We start from the raw sequence: 26,880 nt of genomic DNA, 5'->3' as shown, positions 1-26,880 counted from the left end.
TCGAGTGCAAGAAGAAACAAAATACTGATGAAAAAAATATTTTTTCCATTAAAAATTAACATGATTAAGCATTAAAAATTGATATATTGAAATATTTATTATCCATATTCTCAACAAATTAACCTAAGTTTAGCTCCATTTTAATCTGATCACATGCTTACACCTTTAAATTCTAACATTCATTTACATTCCTTCAAAAACTTTTAGGATCCAAAAAACCTGGACCAAACAACAACTATGGAAAAACTTAAAAAATCTTACCTTCCTGCATCTTCTTCAATTGGTGCTTAAGGTCTTCTCCTTCTTTTCTTAACTGATCAAGTGAACTCTTAAGCTCTGCCTCCCTTTCTCTCAACTGAAACAAATGGAATAATATCATTACAAACATCCAACATGGAGAATAGGTTTATGACACAAATTTTAATTAAATGTGGGAGTAAGTTTTAAGTTCACCTTTGTTCCACTTGAAATTGATTGCACTAACCAACCAGGTGAATAACCTCATGAGTTACTTTAGGGAGATGACTAATACCCTGCATTTCCACAGATGGGGATTTTGTTCAACTCCCTTCCAGGAAGGCTTTCTCAACATTAATCCACCCTCCTTTCCCTCACCCAGCTTTGATTCTGATCCCTACGATATAGCATGCGGATATACTGCCTTCCATGAGAAACACCTTGCACACCTTGAGTCCTCAATTATTATGCTGCTGCCATATTTTCTTTTAATTAAAATTTCAATAACAAGAGAATACTCATTGCATCATGGCATTATGTGCTATTCATGAATAATATATTAATAAAATGACTGACTAATAAACTCAATTTTCCATATAGAGAAAATCATAAAAGTTTAGCACAACAAAATAATGCAAAATCACTCACAGCAGTAATTGAATTGTCTCGAGCTGTTATTTCTGAATGATGCTTGGCAGAAAGATCATTGGCCTCAAGTTCTCTCACTGTTCGCTCTTTCTCCAAGTCAGCCACTGTCTCCTCAGCGATGGAGCGAGCCAATGCCTCGCTGTCAGCCCTGGCTAAGGCTAACTGCAATTGCTGCGTGAGACCAACCCTCTCTTCTTCCAATTCCTGGACAGCTCTATACCTCTCCTCGCTTTCTTCCCTGACTTCCTGTGCTTCTGTCTTGTATAGAGTCTGTAAAAGATAACAAAAGAGACATCCAGGTCAAACTATTCCACCTTCCCTTGATGTTGCCTGTGGTATAGCTACCAACAAATGCTACACCTTTATACAATAAGAGAGTAGATAAGATATAAAGATAAGACAAGCTATATGAGCAATAAGATATGAAGGTAAGGTGTGTCATACTAGTTGTATGTAGTGCCATCAGACATTGAAAAAAAGACAATGGCTTTGATTTGACAGTTGAGGAGTCTTCCTTGTAAAAATTAGCAAAACAATGATGAAACACAGAGCAGTGGATGACAACTTCAAACTCACTGAGAAGTACTGTTCAGCCTCCAGCTGGTCTTGCAGTTCCCTGGCCTGCATTTCCTCCACTGACCGCGCAGCCTGCAGACGTCTCACCTCATCCTCTGCCGCCCTCTTGCTGACTCTTAATGAGTCCACCTCAGAGCTCAACTGAGTTTCCCTGGCACGCAGATGAGCCACTTCAGATGTTGCTGATCCAAGATCTGACTGTACTGTAGACCTCCTCTGCTGTTCCTGCTCCACCTGGATACCCAGTGCTTTGACCTGCCAAAAATTAAAACCAAAATAAAATGGAGCAATTCACAAAACACGTCTTTGGAGAACAGAAACCCATACACGTGAGACAACACTAAATAAATAAGAAATGTTCAAACTTATGTTTTGTTCCAGAGTTCTGCAGTTGTGCAGCATTTTTTAATTAAAGAGTTCACAAAAAAATGAAGCTGCCATGAAAGTAATTTGGAAGCAGAAAATGTATGCAGAAATCCAATCATACTCAAGATTTACCTTGTACATTAAAGACATTTTAATTTCAAACACACTAGTTTTCAAGGTAAAAGATGAACATAAACCAGATGTTATTGAATGGAGGTACCAGCACATATTATTCTAACACAAAAATCATGTGAGAAGAGTTTAGGTAATAAGGTAACTGGAAAATCATAATATTAAGTAACAATTTATTTTGTAGTTCCAATAGTCATGAATAATATTTTCTAAGTTTTGAGGTAGAGTAGGGTATTCATAAATACTATCATCATGCTGGAGAAATTAACTAAACATTTATTATTTGTGAAAATATTCTAATTTTTGAATTCTCAAGTAAAAATATTAGTCAAACATATGACGGTGTAAATTACTTAAGTTGTCAGATATTTCCAAGTGATGAAACCACTAGATGAAGATTAACAAATACATATTCATAAAAATTCTATTCAAATTTAACCAAAGTTGGCACCTGATTGCTTCTGCAAGCTGCTGTTTTCATTAAAACAGGTCATGAGAAAATCATTTCTTAGCATGAACATGAATCCAACAAAATATACAGTTAAGTCACATCATGCCTTGGATTGGGTGTTTACCACCATATGTATCTACTCAAAGGTTGGTTTGATAGGCGAGGGTGGAGATCACCCAGTACTAAGCCCAACAGCGTGTGAGATTCACAAATCACGGTAGGGGGCCAGTTTCTTTCCCTGTGCCACCTAAGGTTTAAAAGGAAGATCTGGTACCCAAAATGTCATGCAGCATGGGTGAAGGCAAGGGTGCCTGAGATTCAAACCCAGGAATCAAACCTAGGCTTTCTGGTCCGTAGAACAGCACTCCACCCACTGGACTACAATGCCCCAAGAATTGTATGTTTACTGAACATCAAAAGAGGTAACTATGCATTGGCCTATGATGAGTTGGGTATGGTAAATGATGGATAAAATACAGAGGTTTAAGATGAAGACAAATACAGAAGACTTCAATACAATTGATAAAGAGTGGTAGTTGTTGAGAGGTATTTTTGGTTTACATTTCGAGAATATACTAATGAACAGGAGGAATTCTACATTAACTTGCCTTTTCAACCTCCTGCCTATGCTCTCCTTCCAGCTTTTGAAGCCTCTGCTGAATTTGCCGGTAATCAACTGATAACATTGACATTTGTCTCTCTTTCTCTTGCCAGCATAGTTCAGCCTTCTGACGAGCACTTTTTTCCTCATTCAATTTGGCCTGCAACCCTGTAAACAAGTAATGAAATAAAATCACAAATCATATTCTAGAAAAGCAACAAGGCCTAGGAAAACTGGGTCAAATTATTGCAGTAAAAGACTCACTTTAAAACACATGGGTTTGCTTTCCATCATGATTACATTAATTACTGTTTGAATTATTTTCTGCAGGCTCCCGTCATTTCAGTCGCATCAAAAGACTTATCTTTTGATGAGACTCTCTTCAGACTATATTTACGAGGCCTGTTCAAAAAGTATCAAAATTTTTGTGTTTTTTCAAAAATTATTTATTTATTCGTGAATATCTATTTTGTCCACTTTAAAGTAATCCCCATTAGATATTATACACTTGTGCCAACGTTTTTCCCAATCTTTGAAGCACTTCAAAAAATCATTTTTTGTGATCTGGTTCAGCTCCTCCTTCCATGCAGTCTTTATCTCGTCAATCGTAGCGTAGCATCGTCCTTTCATGGGCCTCTTTAGTTTCGGGAACAAGAAAAGTTACTAGGAGCCAGATCTGGGGAATACGGTGGCTGCAGCATCATTAGTGTGTTGTATGTGGCCAAAACTTCACGCAACGATGTCTGAGCAGGGGTGTTGTCATGGTGCAAAAGCCAATTTTTGTTCTTCCAAAAATCCGGGCGTTTGTGGCAGATTGCTTCGATGGCAAAAATTGCACATAACTTGCAGGTAATATTCCTTATTTATCGTTCTACCCTGTGGCAAGAACTCATGATGCACCATGCCTCTGTAATCGAAGATAACTGTAACCAAACCTTTCACATTTGACCGAACTTGGCGTGCTTTTTTCAGTCTTGGCTCATGCTGCAGCTTCCATTGGTATGATTGAGCTTTAGTTTCCATGTCATAACTATAAACCTATGATTCATCACCAGTTATGACCCTCTGGAGCAAATTTGGGTTGTCACAGATAGAGTCCAACACCTCATTAGCAATGTTAATTTGTTGCCGTTCTTGGTCCTCAGCAACTCCTCTAGCAGTGATTTGACAATTGGCCAATATTATTTTCTTCATTTCATCAATGTTTTCGTCTGCTGTTGACATGCTTGGGCATCCGGCATGCACTTTGTCATTCACATCTCCCTGGCCCCTATGAGAACATTTTGTACCACCGATAAATGTTGCTTCGGTCCAAGGTAGCTTCTCCATATGCCACAGTCAACATTCGGAATGCATCCACGCACTCAATTTCGTTTTTCACACAAAATTTGACACGGATACTTTGATCCATTTTTTTAGAACAGGCAAAAATTGAAGACAAGCCAAAATATATCCAAGCAAAACAGCTGTCAACAATTATTGAACATTCAAAATGGCCAAACTTTTCAGTATAAATGAGAGACATAAGTACCAACATGACACCACAAAAGAATCGAAAATCAAATATACAAATATACATAACCCACAAAAATTCGAAATTCATGATATTTTTGAACAGACCTCGTACTTCTATGAAAAAGAGGAAGGCAGATGATATAAAATCACAGAAACTGGCAAAAGAATTGTGAATGTAAATCGAATTGAACATGAGATTTTTAATGCATTGTTAATTAATTTACATAAAAATGTATTCCATAATTTAAATACAAGGTATTTCCTCACTTGAATTTTTTTGAATGTGCAAAAATTTGGATTAAATAAATTAATATTTTGAAGTTTCATATTCCTATTTAATTGTTTCGACTGCATTATCTATTGAAGACAGACCCTGAGTAACATGCTTTCCTGTCCAGTAAATCAAAAACTCAATGGGCATTATTTTTACTTCTACCAGAACTATTCTGGAGGGTGTTGCCAAAAAAAAGCAGAAAAAATTTTTCCCCATAGTAACTAGAGCCATGGACACTGGATAAAGAGCCTTTAAGGGCACTGGCTAGAGCATAATGGCCTTGAATTCCAAGTAAACAAAAATGAAACACTCCTCCCTCCAATATTATGCTATACTTCAGGGATATGGAGGCAGAAGAGGCGTTGACCCTAGAACTTTTGAGAGAGGCAAGGCAATAAGAAACCTTGAATTTGTGTAAGTTGTGTGTCACATTTTTTGGTGGATATGTCTGAAAAAGGTTAACACAGAACACATGTTCCTACATTATTTAGTTCTTCACAAGTTCCACAAGCACAAACAATATTCTAACTATGCTGAAAAATACATTTTATTAAATACTGAGAACTTGATTTTAATCTCCCACAAATCCCATAAGTAATGTAGTTAAATAAAAAGATGTTTAATAAATTTCTCCAAGCCGATAACCCAAAATTAGAACTTTAAAGGGTCAAATATCTAAGCAGACAAATTTTAAGGTCAGCAAAACTACTACTTGGAAATTATCTTCGGTAAATTCAACCGCAATGGAATTTGGAAAAGCTGTTCACTGGTAATCAGTTGGCAGGTTTTTATTGTTGCAGTTGTAGAACAAGACATGTGAAAGAGGCATCACCCTAATAAGAAAGTGACGATGCATGCCAGATATTTATTTAATGACAATTCTGAGTCATATTTTAGTAAAATTTTGAATCGTTGGCAAAGTCAAATGTCTCTAGACATTTTTCTCAAAGGAATGAGGTATGTATCATAAATAATAAACAAATTATTTTGATTCCTTTTTTTACAAATCGAGTTTGCATTCCCAATTCCTTCATTCTACGATAGAAGAAACAGTGAATATGATTCATGATCTCAAACAATGTATGCATAATTTTTTGATGAATCTTGTACATAATTTTTTTGCATGGAACACATTATCGTATTTTACATTAATTTATATGGAAAAAAATTTGTTTCACTAAACTAGTGTTTTGCTTTACAAGAAAGATCGAAGAACGCATTATGCTTCTATTACCAGGTTCTACTGTATGTACTCCTGATGTTATTTGAAGCAGTCATTAATTCTACCAGGAATTATATTTTTCTAAATTCTATGGATTACCTTTCACCACTTCAAGGTTGGCTTCCTCTTTGGAGACTAGACAAGAATGCTGAGTCTCATGGTGTGCTGCAACTTCCTGACGATAGCGAGACTCTGATGCTTTGAGCTCAAGGGCAAGTGATGCCACCTCCTTTTCCAAGGATGAGACTCTCTCTCCCAACTGTCTGTTATCCTCAGCAAGCTTGGCACCTCGGGCCACCCACCTTTCCACTTCTAAGTGGGCAGCCTGAAGACGGGCTGATTACAAAAAAGAAAGCTCCAATTATTTCTCAAATGGACAATGATATGTAAAATTTTAATTTTAAATGTAAAATGTAATTTTAAATGTAAAATTTTAATTTTACATTCACTTAATGTATAACATGTGACGCTAAATGTATCTCATATAATCCTTGAGCAAGAAGTTTTAAAAGCATTCTGAATAAGGTCTAATCGGCAACTGTATTCAGCCCAGGGCCACAGGTAGTCCAACGACACCCTATCCAGCAATGCCTTCCTCGGCACACTCTTAACCCCAAACATTCATTTGAAACAATTTAACCCCAAACAATGAAACAATTCACAGCAAACCACAAAAGGGCCTGAATCTATCAACACGCAGCATTAATTATGATAAAGCTGATATAGGAGTACGCAACTACATGACTGGAAAACATTATACCTTAAGAGACATTTTGGATGATGATAATTGGCTTGAGCCAAGTGTGTATGAATAAATGAGTTAGCAATACTCAATAATACATGTATATCTTAAAACACCAACCTTCCATTTCTTGATGCAAGTCAGATGCTTGTGAACGGGATGATCGCTCTTGTGACAGCTGCCCCTGAAGTGCTGCCACTTCCTGCTGAAGGGCCTCCCTCTGTGTCTGCATCTGTGCCATCGAGGCACTTAACTCAGACCGAGCTTGCTCAGCGGCCGTGCGTGCAACTGTCAGCTCTGCCACTTGCTTCCTCAGGCGTGCACTAGCTTCTGCTTCCCCTTTCAGTTTCTCTTGCATCTCATTGGCCTTCAATGAGTAAAAAATAAAAGGGAAACCTTGTTATCAAACAATTATTATGCAAACAAACTGATAGGAATGCAAAGTTTTGCACACAAAACCTAAAAATTTGTCTTGAAACCAGCTGCTTTGGTATATTCAAGGTACTAGGAACATACCTGAGAATATTTTTACTCAAAATCATTAAGTAATAATAATTAAAGCACTAAGATAGTAAAAAAATCAATGTGAAGCCTCAGATGATGACTTTTTTCAAGTAAAAAACTAAACATTGTTAATGTTTTCAAGGAAATAGAGTAGCTTATCTCAATCACGAAGATTGAAATGTCATATTTTGAATGTACGTTGGATTAATGGGATTACCTGCTTCTCCAAAAAACTGATTTTCTCATTCACTTGCTGGTTGTTGTTCATTTCCCTATTTCTTCGGCCTTGCTCTTCTTCCAGCTTCCTCCTTATTTCTTGGAGTTGTGATTCAGCCTTACGTCTCACCTCAGACTCCATATCAACTTTTCGCTGGGCCTAAAAAATATAAATCAACACTCTTTAAATATTTCCCTAAGCAATAAATAACAGAAAAACATACATAACAATCATGAACAATAAAATGATTGCTCCCCTAAATTCAAACTCATTTCAACATCAACATTTTGATATGCAAAATGAATATTCATTCCTTAACTTTTTAAAGCTATGACATTTTAGCCAAGAAGGATTGGTTTGGATAGACAATAATTAAAACTCACTCTCCTGGTTACCTAGGGTCAAATCTAGGAGTAAATTTCTCTTTGTGGAACATTATCATAATAAAATGGTGTTGATGGGAACTCATTAGTTAGCAAATTAAATGATGAAACTAATGCATTAAAAGATTAAAACCAATCTCAATTTAAAAATAGATCACTAATTAATATAAAATTTATATATATGAAGAACAATTTCCACACCTCTTTCAGCTCATGTCGTATTATGGCAAGAGTAGACTGGGCCTGTGCAGTCTCTGATCTTGCAGTGGCCTCCCTGTTGATTGTTGCTTCCAATTGTGCTGCAAGTGTTTCTGCTTTGACCTCAGCATCCTTAGCAACAATCCGTGCCCTTTGAGCTTCCTCCTCTGCATGCCGTACTGCAAGCTCCCGGCCTTCCAAATGTGCTCTTCCTGCTCCCTGCACATTCAAAAGAAAATTACCATAACCAAGGGGCAAAAGCAGGCATGGGGGCATGAAGATTATGAAATTTCATCTGCCTTCTTTCTGTATTTCAAGAATACTAAAAATAGTGCATTCGTGAACTCAGAAAGAAGTGAAGAAAAAATTACATCAGAGCAAAATTAATGAAATGAGTGCTTTAGCCACCAAAAATTTAGTTCAAAATTGCATTCAAACAAATAAAAATATTTACTCTTTAAAATATTTCATTTGACGTTTGAATTTATAGCAGTAATAAACTCCAAAAATTTCATAATTAACATCTAAAATAAAGACAATTAATTATATAATTAAATCATTGCAATTAGATTCAAAACAAAGGTTTGAACTTGATCTGGGCTGATAATGGATTATGAGATTGGAGATATTGGATGTTCATTTTTTTTCAGATATTTCCTTACATCAATACTTTTAATTGCAAATACTAAGTCTGTGAAATTGTAAGTTGATTATTAATTATCTTCCTTTGAATTTCATTGCACCTGTATTGGGGCTGCAAAACTGCCACACATCTGCTTCTTAATGTTGACCCCTCAGCAATTGTACAATGAAAATCAGTGGAAGGTATATTCATAGTTTTACAATTATTAATTTATGAAGCTATTAAAAATTTTAAGAACACCTGAAACAAGATTTATCTTTGCTTCAGCTGTCCACATGCATCAATCTTTTAATTATTTACAACTAGAAAGAAGAGATAAACTGAACTCTCGATTATCCATACTAATGAATGCATGACGCAGCACGGATAATTGAATAACATGGATAACCGAAATACATGGAAAATACGGTTGTGATTATAAACAAATTCAAATTCATATGAATCAAAATAGTTTTTTACAAAAATGTGACTGCCATTTGGGAACAAACTCTCCCATTCCATTCCTTGTGATTAATGAGAGTTTTTTAGGAATGTGAAGAACAATATTTCTCCATTTTTGAACATTTTTAATAAAGGTGGAACTATGATTTTAAGAGAATACAGGACTACCATCAAGTGAATAGCAGAACGTATTATTAAGAAACTAAACCAATCATGTAGTCAGGAAAAAACAGATTGACAAAAATAAAAAGAGACATTTCAGGCGTGAAATGGTGGAATATCATGATTAATGAAACTTGGCAATTTTCCAAAAAATAAAATTTAATACGACCAGTTTCAATGTAAATAAATCACCTGATGATGATGTAGTTACATTGAAACCGGTCGTATTAAATTTTATTTTGTAGAAAATTGCCAATTTTAATTAATAAAGATTGACAAAAAAACAAATATTGACTAAGGATCACTAATACAATTCATGTTCATCATATGATACCAATTAAAATGATGTAGTTTTGATAGTTCATGACTTATTAGTTGCAGAGTAAAACTATTTATTTGATTTGCCTTGAAGGAAAATATGAAATTCTCGGGGCTAATGAGTGCGAGAAAAATGATAGTTGGAAAGTACAGATAGTACCAAAATATGTTAATAAAACATTAAATATTATTGATGGCTTTAGATTTTGTGATCAAAATTTAAAAAATTTAAAATATCCAAGGTATTTCAAACTTTTATTATTAAAAAGTTTATCAAAGTTTCAAATCTTTTAATTATTTTACAATTGTAACTAAATTTAAATTTTGAGGTGTTGAAAAGAGAGAATAGCATGTATAATCCACACATGGATAATCGAGTTTTCTGTACATCATTATCATTATGGAAACTAAAATTGTGAAAGAATTAATATATACTCACAAAATCAAGCTGCAGCAATTCCCAAAATGGAGAAGGCATGAAAAAATAAAAATATTACTTTACTTAAATCACACAATGCCAAACATTAGCATCTTATTTCCCAAAGTTGCTTTTTTGTTTCTTTCATACATTACTGCATTAATCTATTCATCCAGTCAACAGTTTTTGTGCTTCACTATACTACCTTGATCAAAAAGTTCCCGGAATAACCACCGTGTGGCGCTCCCATCGTTCCGATTTGAGTTCTGTTTTTTTTGTTAAATTGGTACATCTGTTGTTGATATTCCCTTTAAATCTCAGTGTCATAACTTGACATTTGCAAAAGTTACGTAGCCAAGAGTACATCTATCTCTGTGTGTGTTGGCGATTTTTTACAATTGCAGAAATGGATTTAAATTTGCAACAACGAACTTGTATTAAATTTTGCGTAAAAAACGGATTTAGTGGCGCACGGACGTTGGAAATGTTGGAAGTGTTTCGGCAACGATTCTCTAAAAAAAACTGTCGTTTACCAGTGGCACGAGCGGTTCAGAAGTGGTCGTGAGTCAATCGAAGATGATGAACGCAGTGGCAGACCATCGACATCGAAAGTCGGTGAAAAAATTGATAAAGTAAAAGAAATGTTGGTCAATAACCGCAAATTAACCATCAGAGAAATAGCGGAGGACTTGAACATTGCCTATGGATCCGCCCAAGACATTGTGGTTAATGATTTGGGTTAGCAGCAAAGTTGGTGCCAAAAGACCTCAATTTCATGCAAAAAAGAGACCGTGTTGACGTCGCAAAAGACATGATTTGCGAGGCTGAATCCGATCCCACATTCATCAAAAGGATCATTACTGGAGACGAGACGTGGGTTTATGAGTACGACACGCAATCCAGACATCAGGCAAGTGAATGGCGTTCACCAAATGAGCCGAGACCAAAAAAACCACGTCGTTTTCAGTCAAAAAAGAAGGCAATGCTGACGGTTTTCATGGATTACAACGGTGTAGTGCATCATGAATTTTTGCCAGAAGGCCAGACAGTAAACAAAGAGTATTATTTGGGCGTTATGAGACGTTTGCGTGAAGCAATTCGCCGAAAGAGACCAGAAATGTGGGCAGAAAACTCGTGGATTTTGCACCATGATAACGCACCGTCGCACAGTGCTATCGTTATTCGTAATTTTTTTGACGAAAAATGCAACAAATACCATCCAACAGCCACCGAATTCACCTGATTTGGCTCCCTGTGACTTCTTTCTGTTCAATCGAGTTAAAAAACCATTACGGGGAACGCGTTTTAGCAGCCGAGAGGAAGTAATGGAAAAATCGCAGGAAGCACTGATGGACATACCGAAAACCGAATATAAAAAATGTTTCGAGGATTGGATCAAGCGCTGGCATAAGTGTGTTGCAGTCGATGGGGATTACTTTGAAGGGGACAATATAGATTTAGATGAATAAACTTGTATTTTTAATTTTCTGAATAAATTCCGGGAAATTTTTGATCAAGGTAGTATGCATAAGAAATTTGTAGGGGTGACCAGCAAAACACCCTGCCTTTTCCAGGGGTTAACAAATAAAAAAACCCCGACTTAATTAGACCATGGTCAGCAATACCTTTGGTCACTCGCCAGCTCAAGTGTGAAATGGAAATTAAAGGAATAACATGAATGCACGGAAAAAGTATTTTCATCAAATCTTGAAAAGCCTTGTGACACCAAAATTGCATCTTCTCCCTTAAGGATGGCTGAGCTGGACATATATTTACTTACTCTTTCACACACTTTCTTTGCTGCAACATCAGTGAAAAATATGGGTGCATATTTTTCATTCCACTTCTCATCCCTTTATATATTCATGAAAACTTTGCCAGGACAAAAAGAGTGTTAGTGTATCAAGTTTTGTCATGGGAAAAAATATTTACCAGTTTTGAACTTTACACAACCCTTCTGCAACATAGACAAATCATGGGAACCATTTGGAAATTGGGTTATTGGAAAATATGCTAAAACAAAGAAGAGGGATACTACTCTTTTGAATATTTTATTTTAATGCATGAAAAACCTTTTCCATAAGAGAGAAAGACACTGAGAAGTTTTATGGCATTAGAAATGTCCCGTCGCCATAACCCAGCAGCTAAATATACAAGCAAATCATGAATGAGAATATCCACCAAACTTAGAATGAGGAAGTCCTACATGGTAGCCTACCATTCAAGACAGGGAGTGGATGGTTACATCTGACTGACTGACTGACATACACATGACTAACCACAGCTAAATTTTTAAGAATCAACTAACAAAACACAATGTAGCACACTACACTGGTATCACACTATCTTGTTCCTTTAAAGCCCCCAAAAATTTAGAGTGTAGGAGGACACCTCGATAGCATAACTGGCTAAAAGACTCAACCGGACATTGAGGATCCGGGTTCGCATCCCAGTCAAGGTGAATGATTTTTACACTGCATTGAAACTCTACTCTTAAATTAACCCTTCTTCAATTATGCACTATATCTGACTCCCTTCTTCCCATCCAGCATACCTCTCCTTTTCCACCAATACATAACTTCCTTGCCCAACTTTCTTCCTCTATTCCATTTATTCCTTTTTCAGCATTCTATTACCCATGAAAATTCCCTGCATCCACTTTTCTTGCCTCGTTTGGATTTTCCCCAACACCCTCTCTCCTTTCCCTCCATGCTCAGCGCTTCTTCCATTGTTTTCTTTTTCCATTACCTATTCCATCCATTTGACCTACATCAAAGTTTTCACTAATCTTACCTATATATCCTCCCTTCATCCTTGTCATTTAATCCCTCCCTTTCTAACAGCCTCTGTTCCTACTGCACATCTTCTTCAATGTCCCAACTACTTCACACAATCCTTGTCAAAAACACTTATGAGACAGGGGAACTATTTTACCTGCTATAGTCATGCCCACGAACTTAGCCATCTTACTTCTGGAGAATCCAATATCTTTATATTTGAGTATCTTCTCACACCCATCAAAATAATTTTACTGTGGGCTCAGCAAAGATTTTAATTCTTTGGGTAAGTGGTTAATTAAAACTTATTCATACAAAAATCTACATGATTTTAAGAATTCCCAACTGAATTTCATTTCTATTTCTACCTCCTTCCATGTCTCAGTTACTATTTCCTCTGTATACACATTGAAAAGCATTGAAATATTTATATTCAGCACTTTTTTTCATAAAAAGGTATACTCACCATATCAATTGAAGGGTGTCCTCTAGCATCATGGCCAGTGAGCAACCTAAAATAAGAATAATACAATGTAATCAAATCATATAATTATACATACATAAATCATTTTAAAAAAATAATGAAGAGGGCTATAAATAGCAGAACCAAATTACTCAAATGCCAGTTTTTTTTGTCTTAAATTTACAGTTTGATTTTAATTGACTGTTTTGAGTTTACTGTATAATTTTCAACAATGATCAAAAACAGAAGCCAACTTACTGGTGGTCCCTGGAGTAAGTGAAGCCAACAAATGGTAAATGGTTGGCTGCAAATGCTTTAGGGGTAGGAAAATTTTCCTCTGGTCCTTCATCCTTTTCCACATCATCAAAGTTACTCGTGTCATCATCACCAGACAATTCAGGCACAACTGGAGGAACACCTATCAAGAAAAAATGGCCATTTATGTAAAAAATTAAATGCTCATCATCTATAATCTGAATCAACACAAGGGCAACACTGTAAAAATATGATTTTTGCGACAAAAACCTTTTCAAACAAGCATATCCTTCAAAATTTTTACACAAATTTTACATAATTAGTACCCTGAGATTTAAAATTTGAATTCAGCACGTAAATCCTTTGTTAAGATTCGATTTATATTTGCAGACTTGGGATGAATACTAGCACTCACTCAAGTAACTCATACAGAAATATGCTCAGATTTTAGGCATGGCTTGGAAGGTTTCATAGTACTTCATTCACTTGATGCAACCACCGACAGTTTGTCACAAAATAACAGAAAGCAATGAATAGCTGATTGAAGCACTTTTCCACTTGATAAAGGTTTTATTTTATGACCAGGTTTCGATGAATTACATCATCATCAGGTCCCCTGATATAATACATCGAAACCCGGTCATGAAATAAAAATTTTATCAAGGGGAAAAGTGCTTCAATCAGTTGTTCATTATGTTCGACTTCCACCACATCACGCCTGAAGCTACTCAATTTGAACAGAAAGCAAGTTTCAAATGCTATTATGACTGTTACTAGTATTTGTGTAGCTGAACTGCTTCTGTTTCATAAATGTAATAATATTATCCAGAATAAACTTAAAAACTATTTAGATGAAGAAATAAAAATTAAAATGGAAGACTTTATTTTCACATGGAAATAAAGCCTATGTTTTACTGAAAATCAAAATAATAGCTGAAATCAAGCATATCAATTTTTTTCATTTCCATCATAGCTACTGCCTCCCTTGCACAACTCCCAAAAGATTGAAAATGAAAATAATATCTATATAGAGAAGAAGGAAATTTTGTAATAATTCATTGGTTGATTCATGGAAATGGTAGGTTATGCTTATTAAATAGGTGTTAGTTAAAAAAATGAGTTTACTCACATTCCCTTATAGTATCAAAGGTCCATTGGTCATTTTGGAAGAATGGATGTCGACAAATTTCCTCAATTCCATTGCGTCCCAGTCGCTTACTCCTAATAACAGTAAAATAAATTAGTCAGGAACATAAGTGAACCCTTTAATTAGTTCAGAGGGACAAAAATACATCCACTCACCGATCAGTAAGAAAGCCACAAATAAGTGACCTAGCTTCAACACTTGTTTCTACATCAGGAGGAAAATGTAAAGAATTTCTATGGTCCATTATTTTGGAATATGTGCCAACCAAGCTGTCTGCATAGAAAGGAGTGTCGCCCACAAGCATCTCATAAAGAAAAACACCAACAGACCACCAGTCACATTCACGCCCATACTCCCCCTCACCACCTTGCGATTGAAGCACCTCAGGTGAAATATAGTCAGGAGTACCAACAGCTGTATCTGAACGGACTAAGCCATCCTATTAACAAAATAACAAAACTTTATCAGTTAATCAAACACATGTACAATATTTCTCAAAAGAAATTTAAATAAATATCCTTTATGCAACAGATAGATACAATATAATGGTCTTAGACTGATCATATCTATTGGATATTATTGCCAGATCAGAGAAAAAATGAATAAATGTGGCAAACTCCCACAGTAATTTACAATCACCTGTAAATATTAGCATAGCTGGAAAGTAAGGCAATACTTATAGCAAAAGGCTGGTGGCAATCTATCATATATAGTCATGTATAGGTCAACCTTTGAATACAAAATTTCAATGAAAAAATTAAGGGCTGACCAACACAAATGAGAGATATTCATAGCCAGCTAAAAAAGGTGTTATTTGAAATGTGAGTTAAACCTATACAAAATCATAATTCAAAATTCACTGCTATTATTATCAAGTAATGTCAAAGTTATGATTTTTCTTACTCTAAAAAACTACTGCCAATACCATTGCCTGCTTGTTACACTAAAATGGCAAATGCAAGCAAGTGTAGCACTAATATTAGAGCAATTATTTGCATAATGCACTCAACATTTCATTCTTGATGATAATTCTGTCTATATGCTGAATTGATCATTAAATACAACTTTATAACTTGCGTGAACAGTGTTAATTATATTTCTTAGTGTCCTTATTACTTGTGACTGTGCATTTAACAAATGTTCGCAAGCTATAATTTATTTTCATGCATTTGGATTAACTTAGCAGAATATGATTATTACAAATAAACTTGGATTGACTCATCCACGAGAGATGTAAAAAAAAACTGAAATTTTAAGTAAAAATTTATACATGTGCACATTCAGTAATTTTACTGGAAGTATTATTTGCAGTAAATAAAACTTAAAATATCAGTACCTGTTGTGTTAACAAAGCTACTTTAAACCAGTGGTGAGGGCAATAAATATAAAATCATTAATAAATACATGTAGAATATTTTTTCCATTAATTATTCAGACCAAGGCTGAACATTAAAAGCATGGATATTTATTAAATAACACGCACACATTTCACAAATGCACAAAAAATCACCAAATTAAGATCAAGAGAGGGGTAAATTTTACATTTCTGATACAATTGTACCCACCAAGTCCATGCGCATACAAGTTCCAAAGTCTGCCAACTTCAAGTGTCCATGTTTGTCAAGAAGCATGTTGTCTGGTTTCACATCCCTTTTGGAGAGATTAAAATGGAAAGGTAAGTGATTACACACTAGCATAAAAACAAGAGAGCAACAATTCAGGATAGAAGTTTGAAGACAAATTCCTTGCCACTTTTTGCACAAGTCATTCTACAAAACAAACTCCAACTTTTCTAATTGAAGACTGAATGAAACTCCAGGTGATCTCATTAGAATTACTTGTTCACAATTTAGTCAAAATTTAAAATTTATCTCACTCTTATAGAAACATTATCTATAGTCAAACCTCAAGGGCAGCTCATCAAAACTCTATTGCAGAGAAAACAAAGTAAGAGTTTGATATGCATGAGATAATGTAATTAGCACACAACCTTCTTTTGCCTGCTATGGAAGTACACAAACCTACATAATATAGTAATAATAATATTCAGCGACTCATTAGTCACTTACTTCAATTTCAGTAAACTGACTGCCCATCTCTATGGCAATTCGTTTCACGCAGGCTTGAGAATATGAGTAATTGAGGCCAACTCCAGTTTGTGGAAATATGTCATAATGATAATAAAATTAAGTTGTAATTTTCTACAAAATTTAATGCATACTAAGCCCTTCAATAATCAATTCATTAATCTTAAAAAGAAATCAAATCATTATTCTGCAAAGATGATGACAGCATTCAAGGACAGGCAATAAATACCTAAGCTTACTTCACAATGGTTGCCTACCTGTGTACGAAACCCATGGAATGAATGGCATCCAAAGCTAACACAACCTCTGCACAGTAAAATTTTGCCCACTTCTCAGGAACATCATAATTGGACATGAGGTTAACCAGATCTCCACCTGCAACAAACATTTAGTAATTTTTTACTCCTGATGAGGTTTTGCAGATCAAAATAATAACCAATACAAATTGAACAATTCATATATATCCTTAAAAATTTAATTTTTCAAATAAAAAAAAATTATCACAACTTTAAATATGCATGCACCAATTGATCTACAAAAAGTTTACAACAAACACATTAATGAATTATGCTCACAGAATATTGACGAAAACCTACCAGGCATGTAATCCATTACCATGTAGAGATATTTTGTATCTTGGAAAGCAAAATGTAACTGTACAATCCACTCAGAATTTGCATGAGCCATTATATCACGTTCCTCCCAAAAAAAGGCAGAGTCAGATCTCTTGATCTGAAAATGCAAAAAACACAATAAAATATTATGAACTTTTACCCAAACAAAAATCCAGGGAATTACTAAAAATAAGTAAATGACATGGATGGACTGACTTCAGTATTTTCTTAAAGATTAAGTACATGCAATATTACTTCAATTTTTTGTGTTCATAGCTTGGGCTAAGGACTAAAATTTCAGGAATTTTAATTTGGCAGTGTTATCTCCCTATTATATACACTTTAAGTGCCTAAATTGTACAATTGATAGTTAACTGTGTTGAAAGTCACGGAAGCCTATATCTTTTTTGGAAAAATCGGCAAGTTATAAAATGGAATGTAGAAGTATTAAATGTCTTGAAAAGGAAGGAATACAAACAGGCGGTGGAGAAAATCATGGAGGATGGTAAAGAGCTAAGTACTATCGAAGAAAAATGGGAAAGGATCAAGAAAGGGTTATCTAAAGCCGCAAAAGACACTATTGGAACTATTAACACGAAAAGGACTAGGAAACCATGGTTCACGGATGTGATGATAACAAAGATGGATGAAAGGAGAAAATGGAAGAATGTAAACACAGAGATAGGCAAAATGAAGTACAAAGAATTAAACAATAAATTGAGACGGGGAATACATAAAAGAAACTTGGTGGAAAATGCAGCGCAAGGATATGGAAAGTTTGCAGAAGAAGGGTGAATTGGTGTGCTATGCAGCAAGGTTAGATCTTTATCGGGCAGTAAGAAGGGAAGATCTATGCTTACAGTTAGAGATAAGGTGGGTAACATAATAGTTGACACAGAAAAAATCCGAGAGAGATGAAAGGATTACATACATAGAAGATCTGTATGGTAAAGAACCTAGGCCAACAAGGTTAGACATAGGAAAGGAACAAGATGTAGAGCAATATAGCTTAGGTCCAGGCAGTCGACGATGAGATAGAAAGGGCATTAAGGGAGATGAAACTAAATAAGGTCGTGGGGGTGGATAACATTCCTGCTGAACAACTAAAAGGTTTAGGAAAATGTGGTAGGAAGAGACTGTATGGACTGATTCGTAGTATCTATGGGGAAGGAATCTGACAGGAATACTTGTGAGATCAGTGTTATATCCTATTCCATAAAAGGTAAAGGCTATATCATGTGAGGACAAAAGAACAATAAGTTTGATATCTCACGCAGCTAAAGTTGTTCTCAGGATCATCAACAAAAGGATATAGAGTAGGGCAAATGATTACTCAGGGGGTGATCAGTTTGAGTTTCAGAAGGGAAGAGGCATGCGTGATACCATAGCAGTAATGAGATCACTAATCGAGAGGAATATATACAATCAGGACGTATTTGCCTGTCCCGCAGATTTCGAAAAAGCATTTGATAGAGTGAATTGCGAAAAACTAATGAGTATATTGCAGAAAATAGGAATAGATTGGAGGGACAGGAGACTAATCTGCAACCCGTACATGTCTCAGACAGCTCAGGTGCAGGTGGGGAACGGGGAGTCCGGATGGGCAGCGTTAGGGAGAGGTGTAAGGCAGGGTTGCCCATAATCACTGTTGCTGTTCAACGTATATGTGGAGGAAATGATTTAAGAGGCATGGGAAGAACTGTAGGTAGGAATGAAAGTTGGTGGGGAATTAGTAAAATCAGTTAGGTTCACTGATGACCAAGCTCTAATTTGTCAGTCAGCCAAGGGGTTGCAATCATTGCTGAGTGAATTGGAAATTCAGTGCGACAGGTATGGGATGAGAATCAATATTAACAAAACAGAGTTTATGCAATTTTTCAGAAAGAAAAGGGCTAAGCTAAACATTAAAATAGGAGGGCAAAAACTAGAGCAGGTAGAACAGTTTACGTATCTCAGAAGTGTTTTGGACCAACATGGTCTAAGTAATATGGACACAAGGACAATTGCGCTGGGCAAAGAGGCTTCCACAAGGAGGGAGTTGATAACAGGGACATTGAGTAAGGATATTAAGAAAAGACTTGTAAAAACTTTGATATGGAGCGTGGCTATATATGGTGCAGAAATGCGGTAATTGAAGCAGGAGAATAGACATAGATCGGAGGCTTTTGAAATGTGGGTGTGGAGAAGAATTGAGAAGGTGAAATGGACCGAGAAGAAAACAAATGAGGAATTACTTTGTACGGTGGCCAAAGAGAGGGGTTTGTTGGGAGAAATCCTATGGAGGCAGGAAAAATGGATGAAGAGCGTATTGATCGGTAGTGGGATATTGAAGACTGTAATAGAGGGGAGAATGTTAGGCAAATAAGGTAAGTGCAGGAACAGGATAGAGATGCTAGATAGGTTGAAGGGAGGAAGGAAGTACTCAGAGATGAAGAGGGAATTGAGGTGGAATAGGTTCCTGGATTTTGTGTTTTATTAGGAGTCACAAAATATTTATTTGGTAGTTTAGTCCATCCAAAAACCTACATTAACAGGTAGATTACCTAATAATAATAATTGAAGATGCTACTACTTGGGGGAAGATCACAGAGGTGTACACCATAAGTAATTGGTACGCAAACAACTGCGTGGCTGCAATCTCCATTTATAATGTATATTAGCAAAAAAAAGTTAAATGCAGGAGAAAATGGTATAGATCTATTTTTCTCAGGGCTGAAAACAAGTAAACAATAACCTCATAGAACCACCACCTTGAAAGCTGCTAGCTGTAATGAGGAAAATTGGTCCCGTTACATTTTATTTTTAGAAAAGCAACGAAAACAGGATGAAATTTCCAATGAATTTGATGCACTCTTATTTTACACTCAGCCTGACTGCATTATTAGGAAGAGAATGTCCCATGCCTTTTATGTACATTTTGAATTTTATTGGATAAGACATAACCACTGTAAAGTAAATTTAGTATTCTGAGTACTATACCAACACTAAGGACATCTTTGAACATTTCAAAATTGCTGCATCAAATTTTAGAAGAATAAAAATGATACACCCAAAATTATTGATATTAACTTTTAAGTTCATATTTGGAGATCATACCATACTAACAAACTTCATAAGGAGCAAGATTTGGTTTTGAAGCCTATTTCACAATCTCTACTATCCAGAAATGTGTAAACCAATGTGAGGATATCCAACGACAAAAAAATACGACAAAGATTCCAGATTTTCCATAAATAATTACAAAAACCATAAGCACAGCAATCAACCCAAAGGTTGGTTTGGTAGGTGATTGTAGAGTTCACCAAGTACTAAGTCTGATGGCATGTGAAATTCACACATCAGTGTAAGGAGTGCTAGCTCCTTTCCCTGTGCCGGTTATGGTTTCCCAGGAAAATCTGGTACCCAAAAAATCACAGAGCTAGTGAAGCACAGAAGGTGGAGCTGAGGGTGTCCAGGGAGGCTCGTCAGGGAATCAAACCCATGCCCTTTGGTCAGTAGTCCAACGCCCTACCCCAGAACTACCACAACTCACAAATAATTACAAACTACCTGAAAATTTTCATACTTCCAATTGGTAATTATCAGGATAATAACTACATAGCTTCTGATTCACATATTTTAACATTTAAAACTTTCATAAATATAAGTGGCTCTGCTTCTAACAATTACTAAATCCAAAAGTAATTTTGCTATTGACAGAACATGATGCCATTTAAATATGAAATGATTTCAAGATAAATAACTACAGCAAATAATATTAATAAATTGGCAGATTGAGATATTTCAAATAAAAAACCGAGAATCAAATAGAATCATATTTACCATTTCAAATTTACTAAGAAGCTTCATGGCATATACTTTGTTGGTTGATTTATTTCTCACCTGCAAATTAAAATAAACAAATGACTTAATAGGTACATCAGGTTACATAAAATCAAAACAGCTATTTAAAAAATTGTATAATTCAAAGTAAAAATGAAAACCAGATTCAATAATGGTAATTTTTCTATAGGTTGGAGTGATTTCTGAAACTATACATCTAATGATAGTTTTACTAACCAACTGCACTTCCCCGAAGGCACCTCTCCCAATGACCTTAATCAGATTGAAGTCATCAGTCTTCATCCGTAATTTGAATATATCACAAGCCACCGAGTCATCTGAAAAAAGTATTTTATGATCAGAATTTAACATATTCACAAACGCACAAAAACTTAATTCAAGAGTAAGAGTGATGTGCCATTAAATTTATAAAGCTCTTTCAAAAATACTTAATGTTAGCTTATAAGTCACGTTTATCTCAGAAGATTAACAAACCATGGCAGCCATGATTGCATTGAATATCAAGAATTAGACTTTGTTCTCTAATTACAATTTTAAATTATTTCAATCTTGAAAGAAAACATTATGTAGGACTCACATCTATTCATGTATGCTTCCACATTTTTCATTCGTTTTACAGCAGGATGATCACAATCGGCAACCAGAGCCTGAACGGTATCCTTTAAGAAAAGTTTGACAAATCTAAATTAGTATTTTACACTGATATATTAGTTGTAAAACAACAATCTCCATGAAACAACTGAATTTACATGGACAATCTTGGAGTTCGCAAAGAAGAGCATTTCTCACCATATTAAACTAGCTGGATTTTATATAATATTAACTTTACCAAAGAGAAAAGAAGGAAATAAAAGTGTTCGATGGAGCAGAATAATACGGACAAATACATATTATGTAATTAGCAACTCTGACTAATGAAAAAGCAGGTGTCTTGGAGGTAGAACTAAGTGAACTGGTCGTAAATCTGTAAGGTAAAGGTTATTAAATATCTCACACCTGTCCTCTTCTCAATCTAGCTACTTAGTTCTCATAATGAAGTGGAAAAAGCAAAGGTGACTTTGAGAAAAAATAAGATGAACCAGCCATCGGACACACGTTACTCATGGATGCATGAACTGAAAACATAGTTTTGGGAGGGGGGGGGTATCCATCCTGTCCCTTTTCCCCCTAATTATTATGCCAATGTATTCAATAGTGGCTACAGTGTAATAATATGTCTTGATTTGACGTTTTTCCAATGGATGGGGGTGATGTTTGCAAACTTGCACATTGTACTCATTCTAGCAAAATCATGTGATTGACCCAGAGCTGTCACCTCCCATCTTCAATTCCCAGTAATATTCCTAAACTGTAATGATGGAGAGTACAAAAACATTTGTGGCCCAATTATTCTACTAGCACATCAAAAGTTGTTTAAATGGCATAAAAAACAGGCTTAGCTGCAATTTAACTAATTATGATTTTAAAATCAGATATGTGCAAAACTGTGATTTCAATTATGTTTGGTAATTCACTGCAATCCACAACATAAGTGAAATGAACATGATGAAAATTGATTTGTTATTGCATCACTGGAAATAATTATCGATGATGGCCAACATTCTGTATCAACACATCAACATCAGATTACTATTCCACTTAAAGATTTAGCTCTTACCAAAAGGCAGTCAACATTGGCTATACTTCTGGGATCTTGTATCTTCTCTTCCAGAAGCCGCAACCTTCGTTTGCGATCTTCATCTTTGATTCCATCCATTTCTCCTCCTTAAATATTATTATAGTAAGCATGTTTAATGAAAAAATTAGAAAAATAAATGTCACTTAACACTATTTAATGGTGAAACCTATGTTGACTAAAAATTTTATCAATAAAGCACATCAAGTCCACATCAGACTGACTTTACTCACTATTCTGGCTTTCAACAAAAGTTTCTTGTAGGCAACAAAAAATATCAAACAATTCACCTCCGTCAATTTTTAAAACTACTAAATATTATAATTACCAAACTATTCTGAGGTATCTCACACATATTTAATTATTTCTACCACGAAATAAAATGCATGATGCCTTCCCATTCTTATGATCATTACATATTCTGAAATTCTTGGGAAAAATCTGTTTAATCATGAGTCAGCTGTTTAAGTACTTGGCATACATCACTAAGCCATTTTTTATTCCTTCACACTGATTTTACCCTTACATAGGAACGATTGAATTGAACCAAATATGTATAGTTTTATTCCTCTAAATTTAAATTTTTAAATTTAAACACAGATCCTATTTTTTTGTACATTTCCTCCCATGAGTCTGAGGCTCATGAAAAATTTTTTCTTTGTGCCAAGGGAAGATGAAATGGATGACATTTTTTTAATGACATTCAAATAATATTCATTTCGCATAACTAATCATTTTGCGCAATGAATGAATATACAGCTGCAGACCTTAGGGTTCCCATCTGAAGAAGCCTCTGGACTTGGCTAGACCAAGCTATGATATTCTATAGGTATAATAACCTAAGAAGAATCTACAGGCGGCTCAAGGAAAAGAACTGCTCCTAACAATCCACCGAATGACAAAACCTCAGTTCCACCATTGAAGTGCCCCCATTTTAAAGCATAGAACTTGAATTAGATGGAAAGTATTCTGGTCTCATCCCAAAGTATTTACACAGACTACATACAAATTGAATGACTCAGCCTTGTAAATTCAGATAAGACATCCATTTCACCCCACAACAATTCGAAAGAAAATATGACACTTATTGTGCTTGATCGTGCACATTTGCATGAAATATACACATTACATTGATTTTGAAAATACTTCTCAACTTTTAACGACATAAGAAAGCCAGAGTATTTATTACTGTCTTGCAACACCTGTGACCCAATGCAACTGAGACCTCATTAAGCCTTCACTTCCCTTAGGTCAAGCCATGAAATCTATAAGCATTCATGTCCAAGGAATTCCTTAAACATGACAATATTGAACAGGCAAGTTGATGATGTCTCTTCACCCGCCAATACCAATCAACAAATTACATCCACGTACATACTGAGTAACAAATCCATTGAATGGGACAACCACCCTGGATAATTTTCAAGCCAAGAAAATAGATAAAATGAGATTCCTACTAACCTAAAATATTACTTTGATTACAACTTTAAATATTTTCCACACAATATTAAGAAATGGAGCTAATGTTAATTACAATTCTTGTCTGCCATTAAAATTAATCTTTAAAAAGTCTTTAATGTACCCTCAACCGTCATCTAAATCCATCCCAGCTTGGTGTTTCGCCCGAGTTCGGTTTTTTCTCATAATTTAGGACACCGTTATGAAAAATTATGAAAATTTTGGAATGAATTAGATTATTTAAACGCAGACTGCAAAGTTGGTGGTTAGAACTTATTCAGCAAATAACCTTCACTGCATGCAATATAAGAAGTACTAACAAGATTCTCCAATATCATGCTCAACGGCAAATGTTTATACTTAATAAGTAACGTCTGAAGATGTATTCAATAAAATAAGAACTGTTGAAGACAGGCTATGCATTTCAGATGTACTACAAAAACCTAGTAAGACCATAGAATCAATACATTTTTCCGGAAAAATCTTAAACGCCTGGATGGCATCTTTACCAATATAATAACGATTTGAAATATGTTGGGAGTATCCAATAGTGCCAGGGATGATTAATAACTAAATCAACAATGAAAACAGCTTAAACAAAACGTAAAGATCCTTCTGCAAATTGAAACTTCGACCGGGGTAAAAACAGGCACTAATTCATAAGAAAAATTAGACAATACCAAATATACATAACTATCACCTCTTTAAACTTGACGACACCACTACAGAACTATACTACTCACCTAGGAATCTTAACTCGTCAAGATCACCAAGGATTGTGCTTCACGAAAATTTCATAACTATCAGGGGGCAAGTACTACTCTTGCGGGCCAAACTTTATTTGCTCAAGATCTTGTTGTTCGTGTACTGCTGCAAAGTAGATGTAATAGGCGTTAATTGATGTTAAGGAAAGACTAAAATTAGATTTGATTCAAAACATTAATTACTTCCTAAAAAGACATGGAAAGTCATATAAATCAATTATTTGAAGGTTTTCAGATTTTTGAAATAAAATTTATGGACAATTTTACAAAAAGATGGTATACTGTCAACAAATGCTGGCACACCTACTTAAGTGTGACGGATAACATCATTTAACCGACGAATATTTTACACATCGCTAAGCCAGTAGAACTCAATCAAGAACGATAATATAGCATTTATTTTAAATCGTAAGGGTATTTATGACAAATGATTGTGACATACACCGTAAACATGCAGAACCACAGCCCACGTCTTTATAGAAGTGGCACATATACAAAAGACAACCACTTTCAATCACAAATAAAAATTTGTACCTACTTGAATTTATCTTTACTATCCGAACATTTCTGAATAGCAAGAAACCGTTCTTCATTAAAATGGAAAATAACTATTGCATTCTGTACGCTCATACCCGCTCTTCAATTTCAACATGGCTTCTCAGCTGTAGTCCGACCTCCATCATCCTCAGTTATGTAAACAACAGCAATTCTTCAAGCGCTCGGTTCGCTCGATTTTTATCAGTGCGGGCAGAACCGAAATTGGGTGGTATTGAAGTGTTTGAATGCATCTGTTCATGCCTTCTTGTTTCTCTCTCATCTGTGTTTATATTGTTTGTATTAATGTCGATAATAGCTTAAAAAATCCACATTTTGCAAATATTTACATTACTTATTGTAATTTGAAGAGCTTCGTTGAATTTCCAAACCATGCTGGAATATAGGTACCCAATATATCTACTGGAGAACAGGTGGTCAATGTTCTGTTGATTATCAAGGGTTTTTACGCAAGGAACATCAAACTGTTTCCTAGGAAATTATTTCGGTAGATGTTGCGGTTGCAACCAATTACTTAAAAATCTGACGAGCCACAATGCTAGCATTCACTGCTTCTAGTATTGCGGTGCATTGTATCTTCCTTCTCTGAAAACTCAAGTCATTCCATACGACAAGTATTGCAATGCAGGTTAATAAATTCATAGTCTACGATAAGATATTTATGTCTGAGAGCTAAAACTGAACATTACCCATCCAATGGAAATTAGGGAAAGCACATGGTAAAGGAGAGACATCAGTGTGATAAATATTGAGTGGGCGGTCAATTTCATTTGTTGAGGACTTACTTGTGCTAATACTGTACATATTATGCTTCAAAGTTATGCATTTAATGTGATCCCTATGAATACTTCCGTTTGGAATTACCAATAAAAATCGACCACTAATTAAGACAAGCTGCCAACAAAATATTTGAAAATATGTTGCATTTTATTCTTAGTGTTAGTTGTACGTACTTAACTTAGATAATCTCAGCCACTGTTTTATTTAGAAACCTTTTTTCTCAATTTCCAGTGGGTTCAAACGACCGGGCGGTTCTTGCCTCACTCCCGCCCCTGTCGTTTGAACCTTAGAAAAATGTTTTTCGAAAGTAAATTGGGAATTAACCTGGACTGTCTGACAAGTATGGGAGTGGTTCCCATCCACCAGAACAGTAACTCATTACTACTATAATGGTCTCCAAACGTTGTTGCATAC

General features: G+C 35.3%; 1 protein-coding gene across 1 annotated transcript in view; it reads right to left on the bottom strand.

Annotated features, from left to right (window-relative positions):
• Positions 1–25,786, bottom strand: part of Rok (Rho kinase) — a 36,758-nt gene extending 10,972 nt beyond the window's left edge. The window contains exons 1-22 of the mRNA XM_071592146.1: positions 25,670–25,786; positions 25,111–25,237; positions 22,892–22,998; positions 21,812–21,893; positions 21,451–21,551; positions 21,214–21,273; positions 17,374–17,509; positions 17,035–17,152; positions 16,256–16,340; positions 14,846–15,129; positions 14,673–14,764; positions 13,547–13,706; positions 13,292–13,337; positions 10,070–10,078; positions 8,070–8,285; positions 7,486–7,644; positions 6,885–7,131; positions 6,122–6,358; positions 3,019–3,179; positions 1,462–1,716; positions 886–1,155; positions 262–355 (exon numbers count right to left, since the gene is read on the bottom strand). Coding sequence (XP_071448247.1) covers positions 262–355; positions 886–1,155; positions 1,462–1,716; positions 3,019–3,179; positions 6,122–6,358; positions 6,885–7,131; positions 7,486–7,644; positions 8,070–8,285; positions 10,070–10,078; positions 13,292–13,337; positions 13,547–13,706; positions 14,673–14,764; positions 14,846–15,129; positions 16,256–16,340; positions 17,035–17,152; positions 17,374–17,509; positions 21,214–21,273; positions 21,451–21,551; positions 21,812–21,893; positions 22,892–22,990 — 2,911 coding nt within the window. The 5' untranslated portion in view covers positions 22,991–22,998; positions 25,111–25,237; positions 25,670–25,786. The remainder of the gene's footprint in view (positions 1–261; positions 356–885; positions 1,156–1,461; positions 1,717–3,018; positions 3,180–6,121; positions 6,359–6,884; positions 7,132–7,485; positions 7,645–8,069; positions 8,286–10,069; positions 10,079–13,291; positions 13,338–13,546; positions 13,707–14,672; positions 14,765–14,845; positions 15,130–16,255; positions 16,341–17,034; positions 17,153–17,373; positions 17,510–21,213; positions 21,274–21,450; positions 21,552–21,811; positions 21,894–22,891; positions 22,999–25,110; positions 25,238–25,669) is intronic.
• Between the last annotated feature and the right edge of the window lie 1,094 nt (positions 25,787–26,880).

Source organism: Hetaerina americana, unplaced genomic scaffold (assembly GCF_022747635.1).
Source record: "Hetaerina americana unplaced genomic scaffold, ioHetAmer1.1.p SCAF_1, whole genome shotgun sequence".
Classification (NCBI taxonomy): domain Eukaryota; kingdom Metazoa; phylum Arthropoda; class Insecta; order Odonata; family Calopterygidae; genus Hetaerina; species Hetaerina americana.
The sequence above is the reverse complement of the archived record's forward strand: the minus strand, read 5'-3'. Positions and strand labels throughout refer to the sequence as shown.